This window comes from Cynoglossus semilaevis, chromosome Z (assembly GCF_000523025.1).
Source record: "Cynoglossus semilaevis isolate Cse_v1.0 chromosome Z, Cse_v1.0, whole genome shotgun sequence".
In the NCBI taxonomy this organism is placed as follows: Eukaryota; Metazoa; Chordata; class Actinopteri; order Pleuronectiformes; family Cynoglossidae; genus Cynoglossus; species Cynoglossus semilaevis.
The window spans coordinates 20,065,614-20,089,340 of record NC_024328.1 but is presented as its reverse complement, the minus strand read 5'-3'; the positions used below and the strand labels follow the sequence as shown (position 1 = coordinate 20,089,340).

Sequence of the window (23,727 nt, the reverse complement as noted above, 5' to 3'; positions counted from 1 at the left end):
GCTGCACAGCGGATAATTTGGAGGGTAAGTGAAATATTGGATGTATATAAAGGGAAAATGCTTCTTGCTTCACCCACTCTGAGCCTCACTTAAAGCCTGACTTGGACCAGCAAATATTACCAGACCTAAATGTTGTGGAGTGCTGACATTAAGTCAAGCACCTCTGAAAACAACCTCCTACTCCTACACACTTCACAGTAATTCCTCACAGAGACTGAAAACTGCAAGAAGGCACAAATCAGCACGACCAGGGGGCGGCTTTAAATTGTAGAAAAACAAACCTGATCAGATGTGCTGAGGAAACTAATTTTTAAATTGATTAATTAAATCAATCATGAATTACAGATAATGCTAATCCAGTAGCATAGCACAGACCAAAATATCCTCATCTTTATCCTTTGCCAGCCCCACTTTTACAAAAAATATAATGAATTTGGGAACTGTTAGACCATGCTTTTGGCCTCCTTACAGCCACAATATATTCGTGCAAATGCTGTGCAAGATTGTTTTTGGAACAGTGTGGCAGCATCCAAAAAAAAAAAAAAAAAACCTGGACAAGCAGGACAACTTACTCTATATTTGAAACTTAATGTAATAATTTTTTCCTAACAACAGCATTATTCGTAGAAAACAGACAATCGTCTTCTTTAATATTGATCACCCAGGTTTTCATTTTTAATCATATATTTTCCACTCTGTTTCTTAGTCAGTCAGTAGGTCTGTCTGTGTCGGGGTTTCTATGTTAGAACTGCACTAATGCTGCTGTTCCACAGCACCTGCAAACATCAACTCCTCAACTCTATATGCTCACACTCTGCAGCAGTGCCATAACACCCACGCTGGGATGTGTAAGAGAGAAAAAGCCCAGATCTAATTCACTCAGGACTCCCACGGCACCTTCACTTCTTACACAACAGCCACCCCCTCTGTGAGTGTGTGACGCATAGAAGGGGAAACGACACTTCATCCTACACATGCACATACTAAACCGCACACAACACACACACACACACATGAACGCACATGGAATGATGCAGTCACCAAGGCAGGCAGCTCCGACAAAAAATGTATAAACCCCACACAACAGCTGAGAGAGCGGGAGAGCAGGAGAGGCATCAAGATGTGAGGACGGAGACGGACAGAGAAGGCAAGTGAGAGCGACAGGAGGAGAACAAGAGGAGAGAGAAGAGGATGTGACACAGATGTTCATCTTCATTACAAAAGGCCAGATGAAAGGTTCCAGGAGGGCATCTGTGCACAACCGTGGTTGGAATTGTGTGAGACACAGAGGGTAAGTTTGCTGTTGTGTGGCGGAACATCAGCTTACATGTACTGTGATGAACTATCAGTACATGAATTATTAAGTGCTTTTTATGTACAATCCAAGGTGATTTTAAGTGGGAAGAAAGATCTTTGAAAATACTTTTGTATTTCCTAATTTATCTTATTAATATGAAGTTTTTCACAAATGTATATGTAATAAAAATCCATACAATTGTAAACGTGAAACATGAAAATGAAGAAAGGATGTTTTTCTGTTCTTTTTAATTTCTTTTGCATATGTCCATGATTTCAGTACATGGAAACCCAATATAAATTTACCCAATATAAAAAAAGTAAAATTATTAAAGTTGCGGCAGGATCAGCACAAGTTAAAGAGTTATTTTTTTAAAACATTTTTGCTGAAACAATTCATCAAGTTATTTGATGCTATATATATACATGTAATGTTTTATTTTTTGTACCCAGTAAGCCTTGACCTGTTCTGTTCTTTATCCTCAGGGTCAACTGGATGTCTTGTGAGGTGCATTTAGAACCCAACTAGGTTTATCTTTATATTTAACCTTAGGCAGCACATTTAACTTGTTGACAGAGCCTTGTAAACTGTTTTATAGCACCACCTGAAGGGGATGCAGAAGGAGATACATATAATTTTTTCATAGAAAGCAAGAGAAAATTCCTACAAACTCATCTTTCATTTTACTGTTTACTGTTGCTGGACATGACCTGTACCTACTTCAACTAACTCTTGAATAAACGATCAACACTTTGCTTTGTGTTTTATTATTCCACAAAGTCAAGAATAATTTACCCCAGTGGCTCAACAAGGGCTCCAAACACAAAGCACATGCTTTTGTGAAATGAAAGGTTTTTCTGCAGTTGTTCTAGTTTCTGCTGTGTTCTGACTCGTATGTGTTGTCAGGTAGGTTCTTTCTCCTCACGCAGCCTTTCGATAAGCAGAGAGGCAGAGCAGTTGCCATGGCAGCGCACGAAGAAAGAGGTGCTGGTAGCATCCGGACACTGGTACCATCAGCGTTTACAAACACCTTAAACAAGTCCTTAAATGCATGCCCGCACGCTCAACCAGCACCGTTCACACGATCCCACTCTGTTCTCACTAAATCCTCCAGAACGTACTGAACAGCATACCATATATGTCCACTGCAGAAGAACATGTACACCCACGTCCTGTGAGGAAAAAACCCGTCTGACAGTCCTGCAGGCAGCTCACTGCCTCCACTCTCTTCTCATGCTCTGCCCTCTGCACCCACACACACACCTGCCTACACAATGTACGGAGCTGCTCTGCTGTAGTGTTGCGTGTCTCATCATCTATTTCCAGACACTTGTCAGTGAATCTAATAGAGGTCAAAGAGGAGGCAAACACCAGTGTGTACAGGTGTGATTCTCAAACTTCACACCGCAGCAAAGAACCATAACATGAAAAATAATCAATATTATTTTTAATAGATGTTACATAAGCTGCTGACTTAACAATGTGAAATAATGCAATTGAATATAATATGTAATCAATCTACGCTGTTACCTTGATGGAGCATCCTCTTTCTTACTGAACTATACTGAATTACTGAACTATTACTGAATTATATTAACAATGTCTTACTGAGATTTGAAACCACTCTACAACAGAGTCCTGGCTAATAAGGCATGAAGACAGTGGCCAGAAGAAATGGACTATAAAGGTTTGTAGTAAAAAGTACATTAAAAGTAATACCATAATGTCAGGGGGAATACTAAAATGATTTCAAAGAATTGCTTGATAAATTTATTGGCACACTTAGTGTTTTTTTTTTTTTTTTTGGCAAATTAAAAAGTTAAAATGTAAATCTCCTAGCACTGATTGACTTCAGAAAAGCCTATTTTCTGGCCCTGTATCCAAACATTCGTATCATGAGATCTCAGGTCGTGATCATTTTGATTCCCACCATTTCATTGGACAACCATGTAGGGTGAAGCATTAGCATACGGAGTAGAAAGATTAGCATGATTCCCAGAAAAAACAATAAAAATAATAAGCATAACAATACACACTGCTTCGAATTCGATATGCATTTTACTAGTGTGTTCCAGTGAAGCAGATCAGAATAATCTCTTAGAAGAGAAAATGCAGAGAAAATAACAAGGTTCCTTCCTTTTGTGAATTTCAATACAAATGTTAGATATGGAAAACAAAACATAATAAGCTGATGGTATGTATCACGGATAAAAGGAGAGAAAAGCCAGAATAAAGAAGCTACATGGATAATACGGTGGACATACATTGGATTCATTTACCCACCCTGCATATGCCTCTCAGAAAATGACTTTCAGACTGAGCTTTGCTTGTTATGTCCACACTCGCTGTGGCAAATGCTGACAGTCGACCCTGTCTCCCACGCATGCAGCATTAATAGACACATCAGCAGCGAGGCTGCAGCAGGCTGTGGGTGTTCTCTACATCCCCATCTTACTGCACTGAGCTATGAAACCTCACAGAGTTCATGATGCAGCAGCAGGGATTTCACTCGTCAATGATTCATAGACTTTAACAGACAAATGAAAATGAAACAACTTCTGTCACTAAAATAAGCTTTAAATGGATGAAAAGAAGAAAGATAGATGCATTAAGCCATTGATTAAAGATCTTTAATTATCAATAGTCGCATCCATAGACTGGAAGAAAGGTGGACAGGTACAGAGATTTATTTACAAATAAAATTGCATACAGTCAACTTGGAAAGAATGGTAGAACACTGTTTTAGAGTTGGTTGTTCATGTCCATGTAATTGCGTACATGGGTCTGAGTGTGTGTGTGTGTGTGGGGGTGGGGGGGGGGGGGGTGTGACAGAGCAAATCTTTCATGGTTATATCTGTGAAATTATAGACATTTTGTATCTATTTATTAATCTTTATTTATTTATTATGTGTCAAGCTAACCCTAACTTGATATTGTAAGGTTTTAGCTACATTTTTACCATTTATGGCTAACTCTTAGTATATGAGTTTGAGTTATATTTAAGGTTTTTATATCTAGCTAGAGTTAAGATGTAGCTAGAGTTAATTCTCTAGGCAATCTTTTTTAGATTTTACCTATATTTATGACCTTTTCTGTTAAACTTGTATCTAACTTTCACAAAGTATGTTTTTTTTATCTAATTTGTAATATGTAGTAGCATTGAAGGCCCATATCTTGAGAAGTTCAAGAACCATTTGTAGGTTTCAATCAGATTTGTCTTCAACTAATTCTGAGAGTCCCTGAGCATGATGAAAAAGTTGGGAGTTAAAAGTCCCGACAATACAAACCATGGACCAGGTGTGTGTCTGTGCGTGTGTGTGTGTATGTGTGTTTGTCCAAGCGACTTGTAAATAAGTAGGACTTGGTAACTTTCAGCTACCAAACTTGACAATGTTTGACCCTGTGCTTGTTTTCCGACTGTCCGACTCTTTTTTTCTCTGCCTCACACAAACCTACAGTATGTGTTATATAAGTCTTACAAAAGCTCTGACACCTTTACCACCATAACCCCTAACAACCACACCTGTTCAGACCCTCATTATAAACTGCAAAATATTTACCCATATGGCCCTGTGACCTCCTCATCTTACATAAGCTACTGTATAACTAGCCAGCATGTCCATGTGGTCAACACGTTGGTTTCCTTAGAAAATAAATTGGGCATCATATGCACCAGATGCACTTTAGCCACAGTAGGTTCCACCGTGCGCCAAAACTGATCCCACATATAGATGCTGGCTGGGTATGAACCAGCATTGACAATTGAAAAAAATAATCCATTGCAAAAAATCAGTCTACTAAAAAGACTCAAAGACATTAGGAATGTGTAACAATAGTCATTCATGCATAGAGGTTCATCAAACAACACAAAAGTCTATAGATTAGAATTAAAAATCCCTATTGTTGTGTATATTAAGTGTAAGTGTTTATTCAAATTACATATAAAATGAGCATGCTCAGTTTGAACACAAACTAAAGGTCAAAGGTGGAGCATTTTTCATAAAGAAAATAAACCACAGAACTAATATAGAAGGAATCACCTCTGTCATTTAACACTAGAAGTATTGTACATGTATTTCTTCTTTTCCTCTTTCTTTTCTGCAAGTGTTTGCAGTGGAATCCAACAAGTGGCAATAATGCAGCAGAAGTAATGACAGCTGCAGTTAAAACTAAGATGAGTTCGTCATCCATTTCAAAGATTCAGATTTGCTCATTCTAAAAATGACAGTTATGTCCATGTCTTTAACACCAACTCTAAACCCTAATCAGAAACATACCTGTTGTTTTCATAAAACCTTTCTTTTTTTCAAAAGGAATGTTCAGAATTACATTGTTGTTTTGTCAGTGTGATTTTGCAGTGGTCAGAACTCTGATATCAGAAGGAGCAGACACGACAAGTCTTTAACTGCTCCCTATGGAGGAAAGATACAAGAGAGCAACAGTGAATAGAAGTCCCCTACTGTCCAACACCACGTCAAACAGGCATTCAACTGTTTCCCACACAAAAGACAGAAAAAGATGGGGAAAAACAGAAATAAAGTCTTTTGCACCTTGGACAACAAAATAGCAATGAAACAAATGTTCCATTTCCTGTATGTGTGTTGTCATTACATGGTCACACTGTAACATTTGTGCTGTATCAAACGCAGTCTCATAGCACAGTGACCACATCGTAACGCGGGATGTACCTGTGTGAGAAGGCCAGCGCGTTCTGCGAGGGCTCTGGACGGGCATCAGAGTTGGGAGTGCTGTCACAGATTTCATCTGTTCCATTGATGTTTTCCATGGGTGGAGTCAATGGTGTCAAAGGTGACGATAGCTCCCCTGCTGGAGACTCCTGCAAATGACACAAAAATCTTCAGATAATTCTGTCCATTTTCCTACAACTTGGGTTTACTGGATGACATATTACTTTATGGAGTCTTTTTTGTTTGTTTGTTTTTGTAACATAATCAATTTTCTTATTTCTATATCAGTTATAGAGAAATATAATTATATTTTATTTACTGATTAACTTTTGCAAGTCAACAAGTGGACTAGATCAAGGCCCTAAGCTGCATCTTTGTCAGCATTAATCAAAATTGACTATGGGGTTTTTTTTGTGAGCATGGGTCTATTGTTTATGATTATTATAAATCAGTTAGAAAAAACACTTGATGGTTAAATGAATATATCAATGGACTGGAGGTGAATGATGTTATGTTTATATTCCAACATTCAGTACATTTTTCACATTTCTTTTCGTAATGAATTTAAACCACCAAAAATTGATGTGAGTTGACAGAAATGGAAAACTTTAGACCACATTTTATTCATCATTACAAATTAAGTTTTCACTTTTCTATATCAATCATATTCTGTGAACCCAAATGTGATGCCCAACAGTTAAAAAAAAACTGCAATTTAAATTTTTAAATGACTGAATGAATAAAAACAGAGGCGACAAACATAGAGAAGGAGGAAAGATATACTGGAGCAGAATTATCAACTGCTGCTGATTTTCTATCACATTATAATTCCCAGCCTGTACTCCTTACACTGACAATAGGGAATATGTTAAACAAACAGGAACAAAATTAGAATGAACCTATATGTAATTAAAAATGTACAGTGATTATGCTAAGAAAATAAAAAAAACAAGAATCTCATCTATATTTAGTAATTATACATTATGTACGTTTCAATTATGTCTAATAGTGTGTGTGTGTGTGTGTGTGTGTGTGTTCAAGATGTGGTGAGCTCTTGGTGTGAAAATGAATGCGTATATCATCTAGGCGAGTGGTTCCACATGCCTATAGGACATTAAACAGCTTACTCTAACACTGGAGAATTGCAAAATTACAGATTAATGCTTATCTTTATATCCCATACAAGCCCAAAATTATAGGAGAGACAAATCGTTTAGCTGCTGCATGTACATAAAACAAAGCTGTTAAAACCGGAGTACGGGCACAATATAGTAACACAATGTCACAGCCTGTACGTCTCTAATGGACAGGCAGGAAGTGAGTGATAAGAGGAAGACTGCGGCTCGATGCTACATTTTCACTCCTCATTCATTAATATATCATTTAATATCTGTTCCTGACACTTTCTCAGTGGGGTCAAGACTGCTGGGACCAACATTCAGTACTTACACCAGCTCTGGGTTTATTAATAAAATTCTGCTCCTATGTTGTATCTCCTGTTGGGGATTAATTAGGAGATTAGTAGGAAACCTGACAAGCATGTTGGTAAGACATCAACTTGTGCCAACAGCTGTAATTTTGATGGATGTTATGTGTCTGGTGTGTAATTTATTACACAGGTTAAAATACGGTTTAATAGTCAAGACTTTTATCCTACAGGAGCAGCATGACCAATTCAACGTCTCCCGTTCCTCCATCATGACACTGGCCACTGGACATGTGGCATTTAACCCCTGGTGAGAGCCAAGCTGTCAACGTGCCTTCATTAAAACCATGCTCCTGGAGGGAATACAAGGGACTGTAGCATTTCAGCCTATGTGGTTCTCTGCATTAATAGTAGGGGTAATAGAACAGGTTACAGCAGGGTGTTAGTCCCAAGCCTCCATAATGAACAGGCAAGGACATAGAGCCTGTTAGCAGCCTTTAAATTAAAGGAAAGAACTCCCCAAAGATTCTTCTCTGAAACAAGTTGTTTTTCTCTCTCAAACACAGATGCACACACTTTAGGATATTCCATTATTAGTGGATACACCACACAAACAAATATCTAACACACTGGCTAATTATGTGTTTGAAATGATTGTGATCACACACACACACAGACACACACACACACACACACACACACATATATATATACACACTAAGAGAAAAGTGTACACAATTTATATTTTTATTTCAGTAAAATTTCCAGTACTTTATGTAAATTCAAATTTATGATCTCTTTTTGTGCTTTTTAGAATAATACTGTGTGGGTTTTGCTAGTTTACTGGTTTTATTTACAAGAACAGCATATCTTTGGACATAACTGGGTCAGTTTTTTTGTTTCTGAGCATTTTAAGTAAAAAAAAAAAGAACTTGTTTGGATTTTCTAGGGATGAAGGTCATGTGCAAAGGAACAGAATGATTAATGATTAAAATTGCAAATTCAGGACACTTTATTAACAATATACTCCTTAGGTCAGGTGTGCCTAAAAGGTAGATCAGGATCTACCAGTAGATCTCAAAGAATCCTGAGCACTTACATTTACAGAAACAAGAACTAAATAAAAATGATGGATTTAATTCTATTTTAAGATGCTAATCACTAGGTCTCAAGTAAGGACCATAGAGGTATTGAGTCAGACGGTATTGTGCCATACAACTACTAAATTCCTACTGTGTGGAACTCCAAATCGCTACCAACTGAATTACTTGGATCACATGCTTAATTTACATGTTCCAGCCCGGTGCCACTTTCTTTCCCGTTCCCTCTGCAAGTGAGTTATGTCCACTTGATCTGCCAGAGAGGCCTTGAGCCTGTTCTGTTCTGATCTGGCAGTAGATGTTTAAAAATCATTGGTTTGAAAACCTTTATTCTTGTCTTTGTCATATAGATACATATAATAAAATATGTTATGATTTGCGTGTGAAAACTGTCCATAACGTTGTGTAGTGACAAACATTCACAGCAACATCTGAACCTGAGTTTGTCAAAGGAAACATGAGCTAGTCTTTCTGACCAGTACTGATTTGGAGCTGACATTTGGCCTGGTCCCAGTGACCAATGAGCATGTGGCCTGAAATAACATCATTAACATCTCAGGCAGCATCACAGAATAGAATTTGTATCTACAACAATATTTTTTATGCAAAGCAAAAGAGAGGTTTTGTCTCTGACTTCTTCTACTATAAAATCTTAAAGGATCTTCACAAACAGACTTGGAAAAAAACAGCTATTAAAGCTAGGAATGCTTTGGGCTAGTGTCAGCACAGAAACATATCACAAATTGGCATAAGTTTTCTTCTCAACATTTTCTTTGACTTTGCATTTAACCAAAAAAATTGGGATTAAAATGTTATAAATTCAAGCCACGGGCACTGGCAATAGAAGCATTAAAATCGACTTTACTTTGGTCAAACCATTACGGGATGGAAAAAATGGGTTTCTAGAATAATGAGCCAACACATAAAAGAACAAGGAATGAAGCAGATATTAATGAATGACAGCAGTGAATGTACCTGAGAGGGAGACGTTGCCATCTCCATCTTCTCTTGACTTTTCTCTTTAGCGAGCCGCGCTGCTTCTTTATATTCTGCAAACTTCTCTGCAAACTGTACAAAGGCAAGAACAGCCATCAGATTATTATTCAGACTGTAATCTCTTTTATACACACACACACGCACATAAATATTGTGACAAACAATAACCTATGGTTGAACTGTTGGCTCCTACTCATAATACTTCAGGAGAAACCTGATCTAAGTAGGTCACAGTAAGAAACCTTTTTATGGCGGATTGACACACACCTTACACACAAAAACAAGCACACCAGTGATACATTTTGTGTGAATAAAGATTTAAAAAAATAAACATGTTTTATGAGGTCTACATCACACTCGAAACAAACACCAACGTGTTTTCCTCATTGACTCTAAAGCCGTCGATGGCTGAAGTTGATCTTAGGTTATTTTGGTTGTGAGCTGAGTAAGGTGAGCTCAGCTGTGGGGCTTGGGGCAAATATATACACACACACTTTTGATGTCCCTGTAGAGTGGTAGTGTCTTTCTGTGTGTGTGTGTGTGTGTGTGTGTTTCATCCCTAACTCTGCTCTCACAGTTTTACATGCAATATTGCACAGGTTTTAATGGTGAGGAAATTGAATTAACTACTGCTGAAGTTAATTGCTGGAGCCTATGCTATCTGACTGTCTTTTGTAGAGATGAAAGGTGTAACTCTATATTATTCTACTGGGGTTAAATTATTTAAAATTAAATGAAGATATAAATTAATATTAAGATTCTCTCTTTTAAAAAATGTTGCTTCCATATTGTGTAGACACAGTTTTATACTTCACTTAAAAGAAGAACAAAATTACCCTTACAAAAACGATAATTTACGATGTCCTAGTTATGGAAACTAGAGATATAAAATGATCAGGAAAATCAGTGAGACTCGAATGGATTCTGGTTCATTGTACATTAGACAGTACTACACCAATGACAGTGGTAGTTTTAGAGCTGTACCTTGGCCAGATGATGTTCGGTGGAGAATCCCAGGCCGTAGACAGTGTTGGCTCGACTGTCGGCCCACTGGCCAAACTTTTGTGAAGTCTTTGTAAAGGTCATGTTGGGACTGATGGTGCTGTTGATTATTGCCTTACAAACAGAAACAGTCAAATTAATGAAATTCAACAAAGTGTGTGTGTGTGTGTGTGAGAGAGAGAGAGACAGTCAGACTCCTGCCTCTAAAACAAGAACATTTAAGGATTTTCAAACATGAAATATTCCTGACAATTATATGCTAAAGAACCATTAAAAATAGAACAGGCTGTGTGGGTTTACATGCAAATGTGAATGACAGGTCATGCCCAAAAGCACACTCTGGTCTACTGCAATGACAATACTGGAAGAAGAAGTGGAAAAGAGACTTATGGAAATAATAACATTAATAAAAACACAGAACTATTAAATGGATGTAGTTTCCACATTTATTCAATGAGAATTATAGAATTTTTTTACTGTTCTATCCAACAGAAATTTTTTCATGCTGACATTGTTATCTGTAACTGTTCTCAGATTTGAGTGAGTGAATGAGTTTTATAGCCACCAGTATATTTCAGTGTTCAGTAATTTAAAAAACATACCACTGTGTGTTGCACTGCACGATGATTTATGTTGCACTCCTAATTTATCTGACAGTACCTTTAAACTTTCATTTGGGAGCAGCAGGGCTATTACTGCTCTGATTTATACAATTTTATGTAAATAAAATCCAAGACTAAAATCCATATTAATAAATCTTCTTTGTTAAGTAACACTAATAGAATACAGAGTAAAATCTGATCGATCAGCAGCGTTGTGCACAGCTGACATTGTGTTTGGCATCAATACATTTGACTGAGCCACTGACACTGACGGTGAATTGAACTTATTATTCCTACTACAATTGTTTGCTGCTCTGCTGGTCAGAAATTGGTTACATTCACTTTTAGTGACCACTGAATAGTAACTGTGTGATTTGCTTCACATTTTTCCCATCCAAGTTACACATCCCTTTTCACACCGTCATCTGTTTCTCTCGTTCATCTTCACCCCTGCTGTTCCCATAACGGCTAACGTGTGAATATGTGTGGCAGCCCTGCCGCTCTGTCACCAGCAGAAATGCTGGGTTTTTAAACTAGAAAAAACAAAAGACATGAAATGAATCTGAGATGCAGACAGGGTCAGACAAATACAGACACACACGTAGAGAAAGACATGCACTTAAAATCACAGTAGTTACATGAACACACACAATGAAACCCAAGTCGTCAGACTACAGATAGCCTGAAACACTGATCCCTCATGAGACTTTCCACTGCAGAAATTATAAACACCACTGACACTCAAAAAAATTAGACCACAGACTGCATGTTTTACTCTGCCTACACAACATGGTGCCAACGTTGCCATAGTTCTATCTGGTCTGTTACTGCCAGAAATAACTCAAGGGCCTCAGAAAATCAGCTAAATGGGTACAACCAGAATTAAACAAAGTCGGGACCAACGTCGACATGCTAACCTAGGATTAATACAGTTGTCTGTTTAACATCTGTAACAGCTTCATCCTATATCGTGGCAGAGTGTGTAGTTTTCATTCTGTAGTACTCAAACTCATCCCAAATACAGGATATAATGGCCATGCTAAGAGACACATACTTATTTATGCTACCAACTATTACAGAGATGAAGTGGTCTCACCCACCCATTATATTGAAATAATACATCAGGTGTGAGAATGCGGTAATATACCTCTATGTAAAATTTGAAAGCATTTTTTGTGTCAAAAAGCTTAAAGAAATAATATTAATATTATTAGGATCAAAGGACTAAAGCTTGGTGGCGGTTAGATGCCTCATCCATCCATCCATCATCAACCGCTTATCTGGGGCCGGGTCGCGGGGGCAATAGTCTGAGCAGGGACACCCAGACTTCCCTCTCCCTCGACACTTCCTCCAGCTCTTCTGGGGGGACCCAAAGGCGCTCCCAGGCCTGCGGGCATGCGATGTAAATGCCCAAGCCACCTCAGCTGACTCCTCTCGATGTGGAGGAGCAGCGGCTCTACTTCGAGCTCCTCTCGTATGACAGAGCTCCTCACCCTATCTCTATCCCTATCGCTCTGCCACCTTGTGGAGAAAGCTCATTTCAGCCGCTTGTATCCGGGATCTCGTTCTTTCGGTCATGACCCAGAGCTCATGACCGTAGGTGAGGGTAGGAACATAGATTGACCGGTAAATCGAGAGCTTTGCCTATCGGCTCAGCTCCTTCTTCACCACAACGGACCGATACAGCGACCGTATTACTGCGGCCGCTGCACTGATCTGCCTGTCAATCTCACGTTCCATCCTACCGTCACTCGTGAACAAGACCCCAAGATACTTAAACTCCTTCACCTGAGGCAGGACTTCCTCCCCAACCCGGAGGGTGCAAATCACCTTTTTCTGGTCGAGAACCATAGCCTCGGACTTAGAGGTGCTAATTCTCATCCCAGCGGCTTTACACTCGACTGCAAACCGCCCCAGTGCATGCTGCAGGTCCTGGCTCGAAGAGGCCAACAAGACCACATCATCCGCAAAAAGCAGAGATAAAATCCGGTGGCTCCTGAACTGGACCCCACCCGACACCTGGCTGCGTCTAGAAATTCTCTCCATAAAAATAATGAACAGAACCGGTGACAAAGGGCAGCCCTGCCGTAGTCCAACATGCACCGGGAACAGGTCAGACTTACTGCCGTCAATGCGAACCAAGCTCTTACTCCGATCGTACAGAGACCGGACAGCCCTTAGAAGATTGCCCCCAACCCCATACTCTCGAAGCACCCCCCACAGAATACCACAAGGGACACGGTCAAAAGCCTTTTCCAAGTCACATGTGGACCGGTTGGGCAAACTCCCATGAACCCTCAAGCACTCTGTGGAGGGTACAGAGCTGGTCCAGTGTTCCACGACCAGGACGAAAATCGCATTGTTCCTCTTGAATCCGAGGTTCGACTATCGGCCGGATTCTCCTCTCCAGTACCCTGGAATAGACTTTTCCCGGGAGGCTGAGGAGTGTGATCCCCCGATAGTTGGAACACACCCTCCGGTCCCCCTTTTTGAAAAGAGGCACCACCACCCCAGTCCAGAGGTAGTGTCCCAGACTGCCACGCGATGCTGCAGAGACGTGTCAACCAAGAGAGCCCCACAACATCCAGAGACTTGAGGTACTCAGGGCGGATCTCATCCACTCCCGGGCTTGTCAGCGGGATTGAGAAGATCCTCGAAATATTCCTTCCACATCCCGACGACATCCTCAGTCGAGGTCAACAGCCCCCCCCCCTTCCCCGCTGTAAACAGCAGTGGTGGGAAACTGCTTCCCCTTCCCGAGGCGCCGGATAGTTTGCCAGAATTCTTTCGAGGCCGACCGGTAGTCCTCCTCCATGGCCTCCCCGAACTTTTCCCAGACAAGTTTTTGCTTCCACGACTACCTGAGCTGCAGTCCGCTTGGCCTGCCTGTACCCGCCGGCTGCCTCAGGAGTCCCACGAACCAACCAGGCTCGGTAGGACTCCTTCTTAAGTTTGACGACTTCCCTTACCTCCGGTGTCCACCACCGGGTCCGGGGAATGCCGCCACGACAGGCACTGGAGACCTTACGGCCGCAGCTTCAGACAGCCGCATCAACAATGGAAGTGGAGAACATAGTCCACTCAGACTCAATGTCTACAGCCTCCCTCGGGACCTGTTCAAAGCTCTCCCGGAGGTGGGAGTTGAAGGCCCCCGGGATTCTGCCAGACGTTCCCAACAGACCCTCACGATACGTTTGGGCCTGCCAGGTCTATTCAGCTTTGCCCCCCGTAAGCGGAGCCAACTCACCACCATGTGGTGATCAGTTGAGAGCTCAGCCCCTCTCTTCACCCTAGTGTCCAATACATACGGCCGAATGTCAGATGACACAGCTACAAAGTCGATCATTGACCTCTGGCCTAGGGTGTTCTGGTGCCAAGTTCACTGATGGACACCCTTATGTTTGAACATGGTGTTTGTTATGGACAAACTGTGACTAGCACAGAATGTTATTGTGACTACACAATAATAAAACACCACTCGGATTTAGATCGGGGAGGCCGTTCTTCCCAATCACGCCCCTCCAGGTGTCACTGTCACTGCCCACGTGGGCGTTGAAGTCCCCCAACAGGACGATGGAATCCCCGGGAGCAGCACTGTCCAGTACTCCTCCCAATGTCTGCAAGAAAGCCAGGTATTCTACACTGCTATTCGGCCCGTAGGCCAAAACAACAGTGAGACACCTGTCCCTGACCCGAAGGCGCAGGGAAGCGACCCTCTCGCTCAGTGGGGAGAACTCCAACACACGACTGGCAAGCTGGGGGGCTATAAGTAAGCCTACGCCAGCACGCAGTCTCTCACCGCGAGCAACTCCAGAGTAGAAGAGAGTCCAGCCTCTCTCAAGGAGTTGGGTCCCGGAGCCCAGACTGTGCGTGGAGGTGAGCCGGACTATATCTAGTCGGTTTCGCTCAACCTCCCGCACGAGCTCAGGCTCTTTTCCCCCAGTGAGGTGACATTCCATGTCCCCATAGCCAGAGTGGTTGTCCAGGGATTGGGCCGTGAGGGTCTCCGCCCACATCCGCCACCCAAATCACAAGGCACCGGCCCCTTGTGGGCCTTCCTGCGGGGGATGGGCCCACTGGAAAGCGGGTTCAGGTCGCTTGTTCGGGCTGAGCCCGGCTGGGTCTCGTGAGCAAGGACCTGGCCACCAGGCGCTCGCCTGCGAGCCCCAACCCCAGGCCTGGCTCCAGGTTGGGGCCCCGGTGACGTCAATACGGGCGACGTGAACCTCTTTGATTTTATTGCTTTCTTCATCAAGGGGGGGGTTGAACCGATATTTGTCTGATCCGTCGCCTAGGACCTGTTTGCCTTGGGAGACCCTACCAGGGACATTAAGCCCCCGACAACATAGCTCCTAGGTTCATTCGGATACTCAAACCCCTCCACCACGTCAAGGAGGGGTACGTGCCTTATGTTCAACTTTAATACCCTCTGACCTACGTTTTATTTGAGTTAACAGCATTACTGTTAGTAAGATAATGTTAGCTATAAGCTAGCTGATGCTAAGGAAGCAAATGAACTAAGCAGACACTACTGCAGTCTTCTTTTTCTTTTTTTCTTTCAGCTTTGTCCCTTTTTTTAGGTGTTGCCACAGCGAATCACTACTGCAGTAATTGTTTGAATTACCACCCTTTGTTGGTGAAACTGCAGAACACATAAAAGACATTACATGTTGTGGTTGGGCAAAAAAGAGATTTAAACTTGGTTTGACAGCCAACAACATGCTGTGCAGTGACGTCTTGATTTAAACCTTCCTGTGCATTTTAAAATAAAAACAAATCAATACAAAGTCTGCAGTAGAGAAGGAAAGGTCAAATCTGTTGACCAATGACAACCTGAACCAGCATCTCACCTTGGTGCCATCCAGGCTGATGATACGGTAGACGTTGCGTGTGCTGTCGTAGAAATAGGAAACAGTGACAGCGTGCTTGCTGGTGGGCAACCAGTTCTTCTTGGTGTTGGGGTCAATCTGGAAGACATGGGCCCGCGTGCTGTAGATGGGCTGCTCCCTGAAGGGGACAAAAAAGAAGTGATGAACCTCTTTGTGCCGCAACACCAACGTGTCACCAAAGCCACCACCAGCATCCAGTCTGCTGTTGTCAGAACGCCCTGGCAACCGGATTTCCAAATGGCCATCGTCCATAGTTATGCCACAGAGAGAGGAATCTTTAAAGTTTTAGTGCAACTTCTCATAGTCCTGTGCACATCGATGATAGGCTTTAGCAGAGACACTTTTTTAATGTAATACACACAGGAGTATGCAGTTATTCCACAGGAAGTCTTTTCTGTCGCACTGTCTTTGTACAGCAGGCTCCTCTCACTTTATCTGTCTCCGTGCTCTGATATGGGAATGCCTGCAGCTCTGAGCGAGGGTCACACACGGGAGCACAGGGGCAGAAGCAGTGGGTTTAAGGCTAAATATAGACAGTAGGCCATCGTTAACTTCCACAGACACACCCCGCAGAGCTGCGGTTTCCACACACACACACACACATATCACAGACACACACAAAAAGTGATGGAACATACAGTGGCTGGATTTAAGTCCGTTTGGCTTAAACTGGAATATGATCAAAATTTTATGACAGATTAGAATCATATGAGTTAATGCCATGTTGACCTTTTTGTGGCAGTTGAAGGCAAAGTATGATGGAAAAATGTGTGTGTTCAACAAAATTGACATTGAGGGTGTGTGTGTGTGTTTTCAACCTTATTCTACACATCAATAGAGTTGTACAACTACTCTTTATCTATCTATACAATTTTGGGTATTTTTAGTAGAGTTGTTTTTTTTTTCTTTGGGTATCTACAGTACACACATATGCACAGAAAGCACAGGGTGTAGAGGGAGATATTCTGGGCTGGCAGTACTGGCAGAGAAGGAGATAGAGAAGTGCTTACACTGCACTGAGGGGAAGATGGGGGACATCAAAGCCTTGCTGTATAAATTAATATTAAAACTCCTCGTCTGTACCCCTCCTGTGTGTGATTAGCCAAGACTGGGAAAGAAGGGAAAAATAGGGAGATGGAAGTTTGCAGGACATATGGAAGGAATGAGAGGGGATGTGAGAAGTATAAAAAGTGAATCTAGAAAGATGAGGGTTGTTCTACAAAAAAAAAAACTGGTATGTGAATTTTCATAGTCATCGACAGCAGAGTAAGTGGCAGAACTGTGAGTGATCGCAGCTCTCTGCCATCTCACACCATGGTTTGATCTGTGCAATAGTCGCTTGGCAAGTGGCTTTGGTTTTTACATTGCATAATTCGATGGATCTGTGGCAGGTTTCTAGCCTTGTGTTGCTTTATTGTGTATGGGCCAGTGTTTACTAAAAAAAAAAAAAAACCACAACAACTTTATAATCCTTTGATTTTTATATGGAGGCCAGTGCCAAGGAGTTGTGTTCCAAAATGACACCCACACTTTACTGAAAAGAAAAATAGCAATTTCTACTCCTACAAGTGAAATATTAAGGCAGCGCAATAGTATACGTAATAGAAAGGAAGGTTGGAGGGAACAACAAAAAAGAAAGCATAAGAGGGAATGTGTAAGAAGGAAATAAGGAGTGAGAGATGTTGAGTATGCAGAGTGTACTGCGTGACACAAGGGAAGGCAATGGAACGTGAATGTTAAAACGGAAGGAAAGCAGGGAGAGGGGGAGAGAGATAGAGAGAGAAAGAGAGTGTTGGAGTGAGAGAGGAGGAAGAGATGAGAAGAAGAACATGGAGGAGGTGATGAATGTAGAAGAGGATGAAGCTTTGATAAATCCACCCATCTTCTGGTGGGAGAAGAGTTGATGGGAAGTGCTGGAGGCAGGCCTTCAAAACGATTACACAAACTATGGCTGTGAAAGAAAAGGAAAAGGGAACAGTACTGTACATTCATATGAAGTATAATGTTGTAATATAATATAATATAATATAATATAATATAATATAATATAATATAATATAATAGTTAAAGATGGTACTTGTATATACATATATTGAATAATACATGTATGCATATGCAAAAACACAAACAGACCCAATTCATGGAAATCAAAGCAAAGTATATATGTATTATTAATCAATTAATTCCTCCTAATGAACACTAGCTAGTTTGGACATTTTTCTGCCACTTCCTGTTTGTTTTTTTTCATTGTTTTGCACTTTACACAAAGAGCTCTAGCACCTTCTAGCAGAGGTGCACCATACCTGGCTTACTTTAACCAAGTAGTTAGCTAGCCAATAGGTAGATTTTTACCTATATCACTTTTCATTTTTTAGGTTAATACTTAAAAGTTTTTTTTTAGTATTCTTGCAGTTCTTTGGCTAACCTATAGGTAACATTTGTCAATCCCATAATTGGTAAATTATACAGTTAATGTTTAACTAATGTTTCAGTTTGATACCTTTGAATGTAGCAGGAAAATACATTTAAGTAAAAAAAATAAGAACACTGTTGTGCCAAAGAACTCTTTTGACTGGACTTTTGCAACAAAGAAAAAAACCCAATAAATAATTTACAGATTTGATTTCATAGATGCTGCAATTCCAATAGATTTTGAACTTAAACATGACACTGTGCCTTAGGGCAGAATCAGTAATCCAATATGATTTTATTAACACTTGTTTTAAGAATATATACTTTATAATGTAGACCACAATTTAACAAATTATTCATGGCCCTAAAAACAGCCACTAAAATGGACCTTAGAACCTCTGCTGGTTCAGGAAGGAAGTGCATATGGATAGATGTCCATTTGAAAAACAAGGGTATTTCTCAGACAATCTGTAAAGTCAGGAAATATTAACCTGACTCATTTCCAGTACTACGTTTTAAAGTGACAGTGACAATTTTGTAGATTATGTTGCATTTATAAAGAAATAATAGCTGCTATAGATGGTAAAATATGAAGTGTAAGGTCATTATTAGTAGATACACTGTGTGATGGACAGCTTGATTGCTCAGTAGGAGCTTGGTATCAGTATAAATCTTCATGTCACTCCTATGTACTAATACTTAAAACATCCATCCATCCATCCATCCATTTTCATCCGCTTATCCGTTACCGGGTCGCGGGGGCAGCAGTCGCCACCCAAATCACATTGCACCGTACCAACCCCCCAAACCTTCCTGCGGGTGGTGAGTCCACTGGAAGGTACCAACTGCCCTAACCGGGATTCGAACTTGTCCAGGAGGTGAACCCCGGGGTTCCACACCAATGACAGAGACATTGCCTCTGGGCCAAAGCACCACTAATACTTAAAACAGCAACTGATAATATAACATAAAAAAAAAAAGAAAAGAAGTGCCATTTTCACAACACATGCGCACACAGACAAAGGCACATACACACATAAAACATTATCCCAATTGTGTGTCACCTTTAGCCATAAAGCTTTTTCACTGCTTACAAACACTGACAGATGAGAAACACAATGAATTGCTGCATCTCAAAAGATCTCACTTCCTCTCTCCACCTTACTCATTTCCCCCTACTTTATATTAACCTTTCTTTGTTTCCAGGCTGCTTTCATAAATTAAACAGAAGAGAGAGCGTGACATTGAGTAGACTTTATTTAAGGGAAGAGCAGTCATTAATATTACATCCCTGCTGCCCAGATCTGCAGGGAGGAGCGTAGTTCACCTGAAATGTGCCAACAACCTCACACTTCTCTTTCTCACACACCCACACAGAAATTAGCGAGCACTAAACCCAGCAGAGAGTCCATCTGCACATTGATTGTATTTGCCCAAGGAAGTGAGAGTGCAGCAGATACAGCGTAGAGAGCCCTCTCCAGTTTCCATTCAACGCTAATGTTCTCCACTGTGTTGGCTTGGTTATTGAACCGTGAGGCCGGCACCGACATATGACTCCTCCTGTCTGTACGATACAGACAGCCAGACAACAGATTTATGCATGCTATAAGTTCATTTTCATCCCATCTGCAGCCACTGACACTCCCGCTCTGACATACATGCTCCAATAATTCATCAATAGAGTATGCTGGAATTTCATTAAAAAAAATCACTTAATCACTTAAACATGAGTCTGCAGTATAAAATGCTGCATACTCATACATTTGGATCAGCTCACATACCATAATAATGTGGGATAACTGAGTCACTGACTAAGTTGCATAACAGATAAGTTAGTCACCAGTGGAGCTGAGTCCATCTGAGTGGGAGCCTTCTGGATAATGTGTGCTGCCCACACTGGAGAAGGACAGAGTGGGCGCTTGGGAAGCCTCCAGTGCATTGTAAATTTTTAATGCGGAGAGTTTTGGCTGATGTCTGGAAATCTTGCCATGCCCCTGTCATATTGTTAACCTCCTGCTGTGCAATTAATCACAATGAACTGCAGGAGACAGCTGTTAATGAACGTCAGGCAGGGTGGGGGAAATGGGCTACTGAGCTCACGGTTAGGTAACTTTGCTGTTATAGAGACAGCTTCCGATTCCTGTTATTGAGGCCGTGTGACATCTGTCATTCCAATACTTGTCGGTTACATAGTGTAGTGGTTAGCACACCTACCTTGGAAGCAGAGAGCAGAGATTCTTGGGTTTGATTCCCAGAGGAATCACATCCTTGGGCTTTACTAGGGGCAGTCTGTTATCAGCATATCGGCTGCCCAACCATTTGGGTAAATACAAAGTATGGGATCAATGTAGTACAAATTTATTTATTTTATTTTTATTTTTATTAAGCTGTCTGTAAAGTTGAACGCTTCCCTCATTGCAGATCCCGTAACAGCACAAAAGGTCAGGGCACGACTCTCAGTTTGAGTACACGAGAGAAGAGATGCTGATGGTGCAAATGGCCTCTTTCTGAATTACATAACTCTCTACAGTGTAGGTGTGGAGCAAAACAGAAAGATGGACAGACCTAGAACAAACAGCATCTACTTTAGCTCTCTCTTGTTTTTCTGTTGCACAAAATAATTGTATACTGGCAAGAGTTATACACTTGCGTGGTGACTACATTCAAAATGAGGTAAAGTATAGCTATAAACTGCAGGTTTACCTTCTCAGTCATTGAGGTCACTGTCATGATTACAAGTTTCAGAGAAAATGACTATCTTTATATTTTGAGGGTAAAAGTTTGTCTAATGTAAGACTTTTAATGACATCACATGTTTCTATCCTTTCAGTGCAGTTTTTCTGCCTTGACAACATTGTCTGTACCATGTGAAGATGTTGCTTTCAAGCCTGGCACATGGAGGCCATGGGCAGATCACAACTTAGGGCACACATGTGGACCACACATCTTCACTTCTGACCCTTAGGAGATGAAGAAAAAAATGATGTTCTTATGCCAATTGCTGATCATCTGTTAACGTTGTGATTGTATATGTACATTAGTATCATATGATAATTTAATAAGAATGCTATTCTGGTCTATTGTGTTCTATTCTATTCTGGGCTGCGTTTGTACGCATACATGTGCAGCTGAAGTTCATATGGTGAGGAGGCTAGAGGCAGCTGACATGAATACAGAGAGGGAATGAGAACAGATCTGAAGTCAGCTATTGGTTGGTAGAACAGTGGAATAATCGCACTTACCCCATTGTTGTGGTTGAAATGAACGATGACACCTGACCACTGATATTTATTTTTCTCCTTTATGGCAGTCAAAAAACAAATGTGTGGGGATTGATTGCTGCTGATTCTTTTCCTCTTGGCTGTGTTTATAAAGGTCTTCTCTCTCTCTTTATTATCACCTTCACTGTGCGTCTTCAGGAATGTGATGACCGCTGCTGCTCCATTCCCACTCCGCTGTCATCGCATCAGTTCACACATACATGTCGCTCCGCACATGGCACAGCAATCACAGCCTCCTCCTCCTCCTCTACCACCTTCGCTTTCTCTCCTGCTCTAGCGTTGGACGTTCGGAAGTGATGGAGCAGCAGCAGCAGATATGTGAGAGATCCAGCTCGGAGTCTGATGGAGGTTTGAGGCTCGACCTGCTGCTGTGGGGTAAAATGACAGATCCTCGCTGGAAGGGTGACGAAGACGTTGGAAGACAAGATTCATTTAGGCTGAAGATAACGCACAGCATCACACTGTCCACCTCTCTCTCTCTCTCTCTCCTACTCTATCGCTCTCTGTGTGCATGTGCATCTCTCTCTCCCTCCCCCACTTTCTCTCCACCCCCACTGCTGTTATTTTACAATCATTCCTCACTGTAAACTGGATTTCTGACATAACGATTTTCAAACACAATCGTGCAGCACACTAAAAAATAATCACCCTATGCTTATGCATAACAACAATTTCCTAAAAAGCACAGGTTATTATGTTGATTGTATGACTACATATCTATGCGCTTTTGTATTGATCTACAGATCCCTATGCGTGTGAATGTGCGCGTGCACGCGCCCACCACCTCCACAGCCCTCTATCCAAAAACCAAACCCAGTGATCTCCACATCTGGTCAATGCATCCGCTCCCCTCCCACTCAGATCAGTGTCACAGTATCGAACTGTCTACGTCACGACAGTCACCCCCGTCCTCCGCAGTGACGTCACTCGGTCCTCCAGGGACTAGTTCATATTTTGTTGCTTTTAGAAGAACTTTTAATGGCAGTGATACTATACTCACTTATTCTAAAGTTTTAAGATAATCTTAAACTTATATAGTGAAATGTATATTTTTTAACCTGGTATCCCTATAAAGAAATATCTGCAGCACAGGTTACACCCTTTAGTATTCCAAATACATACTCTGTGACATACTTTTGGCTATATACTGAGATTAGTGGCCTTTTACTCTATAGTTGTTTTTGGAGTTCATAATTGGCATAGGAATTATACAATTTTTAATTTTTAAATTTTATTTTATTTTATTATTTAATTATAAAAAACAAGGAAAATATGGCTTTTGTGAGTTTTATCACAAGACCATCTTAAATTAAAAGTAAATTGCACATATTCTGCATCAACCTGTAATTACCGTTTTAATAAAAAGCTGCATCGCCAAAGCATCCTACCTGCAACATTGCTTCTGTTTTTCCTTTTTTTCTGTTAAAGAAATAATCTGTTAGCTTTATTGACTAAGCATGGTAGCAAACACAACAATTTGATTAAGTTTTCCTTTTACTATGTCCTAAAATTTAAAAAAATCTAAATCAAATCAGAAAGAAACATACTTTACAAAACAACTATCAATGATCTTTTTCTAAAAGAAAAGCATTCACTTGATTTATCATCTATATAACATAAATCAAATACAAGCTAAAATGATAAATCAGTAAAATATCTAAATGTCTATGTATATAGTGGCGCTTTGGCCCAGAGTCAATGTCTCTGTCATTGGTGTGGAACCCCAGGGTTCACCTCCTGGGCAAGTTCGAATCCCGGTTAGGGTGGTTGGTACCTTCCAGTGGACTCACCACCCACAGGAAGGTTCAGAGGGGTTGGTACGGTGCAATGTGATTTGGGTGGAGACTGCTGCCCCCGCCACCCGGTAACGGATAAGCGGATGAAAATGGATGAATGAATGTCTATGTATATAAGTAGAACTTGTTCAGTTAAACAGCCAACAGAAGAATTGATGTAATGAATCCTAAAGCTTCTGAATGGACCGAAAACCTTATCCATTTTGATTTAAATGAATAAGATTGTGGTATCCAAAAC

General features: G+C 41.0%; 1 protein-coding gene across 4 annotated transcripts in view; it reads right to left on the bottom strand.

Moving 5' to 3' along the window:
- Positions 1 to 22,765, bottom strand: part of homer1b (homer scaffold protein 1b) — a 28,406-nt gene extending 5,641 nt beyond the window's left edge. For 2 of the 4 annotated variants that reach the window (XR_003048955.1, XM_008336845.3), the window contains exons 1-4: positions 15,962 to 16,838; positions 10,492 to 10,623; positions 9,487 to 9,579; positions 5,986 to 6,134 (exon numbers count right to left, since the gene is read on the bottom strand). Coding sequence is in view for 3 of the 4 variants with exons in the window: in XM_008336845.3 (XP_008335067.1) it covers positions 5,986 to 6,134; positions 9,487 to 9,579; positions 10,492 to 10,623; positions 15,962 to 16,252 (665 nt within the window). In the remaining variant the exon portion in view is untranslated. Of the gene's footprint in view, positions 1 to 4,717; positions 5,710 to 5,985; positions 6,135 to 9,486; positions 9,580 to 10,491; positions 10,624 to 15,961; positions 16,839 to 21,654 lie in introns of those variants that run through there. The other 2 variants (XM_017043267.2, XM_017043266.2) reach the window with 2 other exon arrangements.
- Positions 22,766 to 23,727: the final 962 nt, after the last annotated feature.